Consider the following 7,500-nt stretch of genomic DNA (forward strand, 5'->3'; position numbering starts at 1 on the left):
ACCGATTCACACTGTAAACCGATTCACTGTAAACCGATTCACACTGTAAACCGATTCACTGTAAACCGATTCACTGTAAACCGATTCACTCTAAACCGATTCACTGTAAACCGACTCACACTGTAAACCGATTCACACTGTAAACCGATTCACTGTAAACCGATTCACTGTAAACCGATTCACACTGTAAACCGATTCACTGTAAACCGACTCACTGTAAACCGACTCACACTGTGAACCGATTCACACTGTGAACCGATTCACTGTGAACCGATTCACTGTAAACCGATTCACTGTAATCCGATTCACTGTAAACCGATTCACACTGCAAAGCGACTCACACTGTAAACCGACTCACACACTCTCACACACACTCTCACACACACACACACACAGCAACACACACACACACACACACACACACACACTCACAGTAACGTGTGTGTTCTCTCTGCAGACGCTGTACAGCTCCATCAAGAACGAGAAGCTCCAGTGGACGATGTGAGTTAACTGTTATTCTGTCTGTTGCCCTAACTCACTTATTTAAGCCCATGTTGCCACGGTAACCGTTCCCTCCTTCATTCCCAGCTGTAATTACAGGTCAGCATCCTGACGACAGTGCTCGACTGTGGACACACACACACACCACACACACACACACACACACACACACACACACACACACACACACACACACTGACTGTGCTCCTCACTGAACGTGATTCAATACGAAACGTTTTGAGTGAAACTTGAATATAAAATCCTTCATGTGAGAAAATGAATGAAATATGTGATTATCAAACGCTGAGACGCTGATTACATGGGTTACGGTTATTATGAGATGATTTTAATATTAAAACATGAGATAGTGAGATGTTGGAAGATCCTTCATACCAGCTGACCCAAACCCAGCCGGCCATTAGACAGGAAGTCTGGGTCAGCTGACCCAAACCCAGCCGGCCGTTAGACAGGAAGTCTGGTCTCAGTGGGGGGGGGGCAGGGGGGTGAAGGAGCCTTTAGGGCCCGGCTGAGGGGGGGTGGAGGACAGAACCAACAGTCTGCAGGTCCGTGATGTGATGAGACTCTTCCTCTCTTCCTTCCTGTGCAGTGATGAAGAGGAGTTGAGGAAGTCGATGTCGGAGCTGGCGGACGTTCGGACAGACTCCGCCTCTCACACCATGAAGCGTCTGACTGGAGGAAACCTGCTGGTGGGCGTCGCCCAGCAGGCCGACGGCGAGCTCTATAAGAACGGCTTCCTGGTCCGCAAAGTACACGCCGACCCTGACGGAAAGAGAAGTACGATGATGATGATGATGATGATGATGATATACAGTGTAGAGTATGGGGGGGGGGGGCAGAGCTCAAGCTTGTTAGGAAGATAAATCCCAAAGATCTAAAATCACAAATAGCAAAAATGATTTATGTAGAATAGAAACAATTTCAGTATATAAATATAAATGAAATAAAGAATCAAATTATAAAATGCTGCTGTAAAAAAACAGAAATAAAAAGTAAATAGCAGAAATAGAGCTGATCAGGAATCAGCTGTTATTGATCGCTGACGTTGTTCCTGCAGCACCGCGAGGGAAGAGAGGATGGAAGTCTTTCTACGCAATGCTGAAGGGACTCGTGCTGTACCTGCAGAAGGTAAGCTTAAACTACATTACCCAGCATGCTCTGTACCTGCAGAAGGTAAGCTTAAACTACATTACCCAGCATGCTCTGTACCTGCAGAAGGTAAGCTTAAACTACATTACCCAGCATGCTCTGTACCTGCAGAAGGTAAGCTTAAACTACATTACCCAGCATGCTCTGTACCTGCAGTAGGTAAGCTTAAACTACATTACCCAGCATGCTCTGTACCTGCAGAAGGTAAGCTTAAACTACATTACCCAGCATGCTCTGTACCTGCAGTAGGTAAGCTTAAACTACATTACCCAGCATGCTCTGTACCTGCAGTAGGTAAGCTTAAACTACATTACCCAGCATGCTCTGTACCTGCAGTAGGTAAGCTTAAACTACCACGCTACAGGCTGACAGGATGTGATGCTGTGCTGTGATTGGCTGACAGGATGTGATGCTGTGCTGTGATTGGCTGACAGGATGTGATGCTGTGTTGTGATTGGCTGACAGGATGTGATGCTGTGTTGTGATTGGCTGACAGGATGTGATGCTGTGTTGTGATTGGCAGGATGATTACCGTACCGACCGCCAGCTGACGGAGGAAGACGTGAAGAACTCGGTTTCCATTCATCACTCGCTCGCTATGAGAGCCGCCGACTACAGAAAGAGACCCAACGTGTTCTACCTGAGAACCGCAGACTGGAGAGTGTTCCTGTTCCAAGCTCCGTAAGAACCCGATCAATACTCTGCTGATGGATGGATGGAGGGAGGGATGGAGGGATGGATGGATGATGGAGGGATGGATGGATGATGAATGGACGGATGGATGATGGATGGATGGATGATGGAGGGATGGATGGATGATGGATGGAGGGATGGATGATGGATGAACGGATGGATGATGAATGGACGGATGGATGATGGATGGACGGATGGATGGATGGATGATGGATGGATGGATGGATGGATGGATTGATGGATGGATGGATGATGAATGGACGGATGGATGATGGATGGATGATGGATGGATGGATGATGGATGGATGGATGGATGGATTGATGGATGGATGGATGATGGACGGATGGATGATGGACGGATGGAGGATGGATGACGGATGGATGATGGAGGGATGATGGATGGATGATGAATGGACGGATGGATGATGGATGGATGGAGGATGGATGATGGATGGATGATGGAGGGATGGATGGAGGGATGGATGATGGATGGAGGATGGATGATGGATGATGGATGATGGATGGACGGATGATGGAGGGATGGAGGAGGGATGATGGAGGGATGATGGAGGGATGATGGATGGATGATGGAGGGATGATGGAGGGATGATGAATGGATGATGGAGGGATGATGGAGGGATGATGGATGGATGATGGAGGGATGGAGGATGGATGATGGAGGGATGATGGATGGATGATGGAGGGATGATGGAGGGATGATGAATGGATGATGGAGGGATGATGGAGGGATGATGGAGGGATGATGGATGGATGATGGAGGGATGGAGGATGGATGATGGATGGATGATGGAGGGATGATGGAGGGATGAGCCTTTGAGGCTCCTGAACTGATTTCACTAGTTCGTATTTATCTGTTTACATTCAGACTCAGAGAAAGTTAAATACTGATGACTGATCAGTGGTCAGTGATTACTGGTTATTGGTTACTGATTACTGATTACTGATTACTGATTACTGATTATCGGTCGTAGGAACGCGGAGCAGATGCAGTCGTGGATCACTCGGATCAACGTGGTGGCGGCCATGTTTTCGGCGCCTCCGTTCCCGGCGGCGATCGGCTCCCAGAAGCGTTTCAGCCGGCCGCTGCTGCCGGGCTCCAACACCAAGCTGTCCCAGGTAGGTTATTGATCCGTGACGAGTGATTGATTGATCGGTGCAGTTGTTCTTCAGCTCCGTGTTTCCGTCCGCAGGACGAGCAGCTCAAATCACACGAGAACCGTTTCCGAGCCGTTTCCTCCGAGCTCGCGGAGCTCGCCGCCGCCCCCGACAGGAAGGTCAAAGGTCGCGAGCTGGAGGAGCAGAAACTGCGACAGGAGTACCTGGAGTTCGAGGTGAGGACGTGATTATTGATTACTTTTCTGAAACGATCAGCTGATTGATTAATGGAGGAAACGAACCGATGACATCGTTGCTCTCTCTCCAATAGAAAACGCGGTACGGGACGTACGCCATGCTGCTGAGGGCCAAAGTGGCGAGCGGCGACGACGAGCTGTCGGCCTTCGAGTCGCGGCTGTTTGAAGACGGCGGCCTGCAGAGGGCGCACTCGAGCCCGACGCTGCCGCTGGACGCCGGCGGGGAGAAGACGCGCGGCGCCAAGTCTACGAAAAGCTTGAAGGGGACGACGAGGAGCGACAGAGACGGAAACAAGAAGAAGGACGGAAACAAACGGCCGGACGAAGCGCCGCAGAGCTGCTGACTGACATGAAGCATTATGGGTAAAACCCTTCTCTGGTGGCTCCGATTGGCCGACGGAGATTTTCTCTGGCGAGGAAACGAAGGAGCGAAAACGTTCAGGAAACACCGACCGCTGGCTCTCATTTCATTTCAGGGACAAAGTTTAGTTCACCTGATCAATCAGCTGATCCATGACCTGATCAATCAGCTGATCCATGACCTGATCAATCAGCTGATCCATGACCTGATCAATCAGCTGATCAATCAGCTGATCAATCAGCTGATCCATGACCTGATCAATCAGCTGATCAATGACCTGATCAATCAGCTGATCCATGACCTGATCAATCAGCTGATCAATGACCTGATCAATGACCTGATCAATCAGCTGATCAATGACCTGATCAATCAGCTGATCCATGACCTGATCAATCAGCTGATCAATGACCTGATCAATCAGCTGATCCATGACCTGATCAATCAGCTGATCCATAAGCAGTAATCGATCAGCTGATCTCTCTGTAGGTACTCACATTTCCTGCATTGCTTAGCAACCAGCGGGGGAGCAGGTTGCCATGCCGACCACTCACGATGGTCAGAGCATGTGGGACTGTTGCCGTGGTGACTGTTCAAAGAGTGGGGCAAACAGCTGATGATGCGTTACCGCCGGGAACGAGAACACACAACCTCCTCACTGTGTGTGTGTGTGTGTGTGTGTGTGTGTGTGTGTGTGTGTGTGTGCGTGCGTGCGTGCGTGCGTGCGTGCGTGCGTGCGTGCGTGCGTGCGTGCGTGCGTGCGTGCGCGTGTGCGTGCGTGCGTGCGCGTGTGCGTGTGTGTGTGTGTGTAACACGCTGGAGGACTCTCAGTATCTGCTGGAAACATGAAGGCAGTATGGAAGCTCATTAGTGACTAAAAACTTCTGAGTTAAAAATAATCAGCTGTTGAAATGTTTTTACGTTTGCTCGTCTTCGTGAATCTGTGATGATGATGATGATGATGATGATGATGGGTTAGGGTTAGGATGATGATGATGGGTTAGGGTTAGGGTGATGATGATGATGATGATGATGGGTTAGGGTTAGGATGATGATGATAATGTACGGAGGATCAACTTCATAAAATCATTTCAGTGGTAATATTTATGTAATAACACCGTTCAACAGAAACAAGATTAAACATGTATGAAACTCAGCAGTTTGTCATTAATGAACTTCCATACAGTTCTACTGCTGGACACTGGTTTAACTGGTTTAACTAGTTTAACTGGTTTAACTAGTTTTACTAGTTTTACTAGTTTTACTGGTTTAACTGGTTTAACTAGTTTTACTAGTTTAACTGGTTTAACTGGTTTAACTGGTTTAACTGGTTTAACTAGTTTAACTGGTTTAACTAGTTTAACTAGTTTTACTAGTTTTACTGGTTTAACTGGTTTAACTAGTTTTACTGGTTTAACTGGTTTAACTAGTTTAACTGGTTTAACTAGTTTTACTAGTTTAACTGGTTTAACTGGTTTAACTGGTTTAACTAGTTTAACTAGTTTAACTGGTTTAACTGGTTTAGGAGGACGTTGAGGGTTTGAATCCGTCTGAAACTAAAGCTGATTGAGCTGCTGCACAATAATTAACCTGCTGATGATGAAGATTACTGATGATGATGATGATGACCACCTGGTTCATTCAGCAGACTTTAATCAAACATGTTTAATAATAAATGTAATGAACTCTGAGAGACGTACGGAGGATCGGAGGGGACCAGAATCTGTCCGTCAGAGACCGTACGGAGGATCGGAGACCGTACGGAGGATCAGACCTTACGGAGGATCGGAGACCGTACGGAGGATCAGACCGTACGGAGGATCAGACCGTACGGAGGATCGGAGACCGTACGGAGGATCAGACCGTACGGAGGATCAGACCGTACGGAGGATCAGACCGTACGGAGGATCGGAGACCGTACGGAGGATCAGACCGTACGGAGGATCGGAGACCGTACGGAGGATCAGACCGTACGGAGGATCAGACCGTACGGAGGATCAGACCGTACGGAGGATCAGACCGTACGGAGGATCGGAGACCGTACGGAGGATCGGAGAGGACCAGAATCGACGTGTTTATGTTAAACACTCGTACAAACAGATTCACATTCAAGTCGTTTACGAACTTTTGTGGATTCTACGAACGAGTTTTCTTCTCGGAGGAGAAACGTGATTGACAGGTTGATGCGTTAGCGACGGTTGCTAAGGGAGACCAGCGTGAGCGTCATGTGATCAAACCTCCAGCGACTCGTTAATGAAATGAATTTAAACGAACTTCATCCCTCCATCTTTTCCTCCGTCAGCTGATTAATGTAAAGCAGCAAAGGATTGTGGGTAATGAAGCCATACTGCGATCAGTTGACTGAATTTAGTTTGTGTAAAAACTGTTGTAGTGAAACAATCTGAAGGTATAGAGGACAAATAAAGACTTCAACAAGGTTCAGGTGTGAGAGTCGATTTTATTTAAAACTGATTTAAAGTTTTTACAGAAAAACACAAAAAAACAAAATCAGAACGAACCGAGTTCATCCTGACGAGCTTTTTAATTACTGACGAGAATAAAAGCTGTTAATAAAACATTTAAAACATGACTAAATAAAATTTAGCTTTTTAATATCTTACGCTGTATGCGAGTAAACATGAAATATTATGGAAGCTCATTTCTGCCAGAAAAAAACCTTTATGTTATAAATTACATCATAAATCAGTTTTTTTAACTTTTAATATTCAGTAACAGGCGAGGCAGCTTTTCTTGAGTTTATCGTCAGTTTAATGTTTTAAGTCATAATTTTTACATTAAGCTATAAATATAATAACTTTATAATCATTTAACTTGTTTATCTCATAACTACAAATTTGACCCGTCAGTTTTAAGTTGTAACTTTCTCATGTTTTTATTTTTTTAGTTTTAAATAATTTAACACGACTTCTTTTTATTTTTGTCAATAAAACTTTATTTTATTTTATCGACATCAACGAGCTTCCATACAGGCTTGTTGTCACAGCTGCTGATCAATCATTTCTCTGACAGAAACGTTCCAGGACTTCGAGGAAAAATACAGAAAATATAAATTAAAGTTAGAAATTAAAGAATAAAAATGATTTTTATGCGTTTTAAACTAGCGCTCTGTGCTCGTCACTGATTGGCCACGGCTGGCTCCTCCTCTTCCATTGGCTGGCTGCCGAAGCCGCTGTCGACGTGAGCGTCTGATTGGACAGAAAAAAACATCAATGAGAAGTTTGAAAAACATAAAAAATAAAATAAATACTTTAAAATGCATTCAGATGTTTGTTCTGTTAATTACTACGATCCAGCACAATGAATGTGTGTGTGTCTGTGTGTGTGTGTGTGTGTGTGTGTGTGTGTGTGTGTGTGTGTGTGTGTGTGTGTGTGTGTTCCTGTGTGTGT

The 7,500-nt window shown here is 45.8% G+C and overlaps 2 protein-coding genes across 2 annotated transcripts in view; one reads left to right on the forward strand and one right to left on the reverse strand.

Moving 5' to 3' along the window:
• psda (pleckstrin and Sec7 domain containing a) overlaps positions 1-4,761 on the forward strand; it is a 39,665-nt gene extending 34,904 nt beyond the window's left edge. Inside the window, exons 9-15 of the mRNA XM_053333704.1 lie at positions 458-501; positions 1,109-1,296; positions 1,577-1,647; positions 2,192-2,349; positions 3,354-3,498; positions 3,573-3,713; positions 3,809-4,761. Coding sequence (XP_053189679.1) covers positions 458-501; positions 1,109-1,296; positions 1,577-1,647; positions 2,192-2,349; positions 3,354-3,498; positions 3,573-3,713; positions 3,809-4,078 — 1,017 coding nt within the window. The 3' untranslated portion in view covers positions 4,079-4,761. The remainder of the gene's footprint in view (positions 1-457; positions 502-1,108; positions 1,297-1,576; positions 1,648-2,191; positions 2,350-3,353; positions 3,499-3,572; positions 3,714-3,808) is intronic.
• A 2,086-nt stretch (positions 4,762-6,847) lies between these two features.
• nfkb2 (nuclear factor of kappa light polypeptide gene enhancer in B-cells 2 (p49/p100)) overlaps positions 6,848-7,500 on the reverse strand; it is a 58,502-nt gene continuing 57,849 nt past the window's right edge. Inside the window, exon 23 of the mRNA XM_053333706.1 lies at positions 6,848-7,298. Within this exon, the coding sequence (XP_053189681.1) occupies positions 7,228-7,298 (71 nt within the window). The 3' untranslated portion in view covers positions 6,848-7,227. The remainder of the gene's footprint in view (positions 7,299-7,500) is intronic.

Source organism: Scomber japonicus, chromosome 14 (assembly GCF_027409825.1).
Source record: "Scomber japonicus isolate fScoJap1 chromosome 14, fScoJap1.pri, whole genome shotgun sequence".
Taxonomy (NCBI): Eukaryota; Metazoa; Chordata; class Actinopteri; order Scombriformes; family Scombridae; genus Scomber; species Scomber japonicus.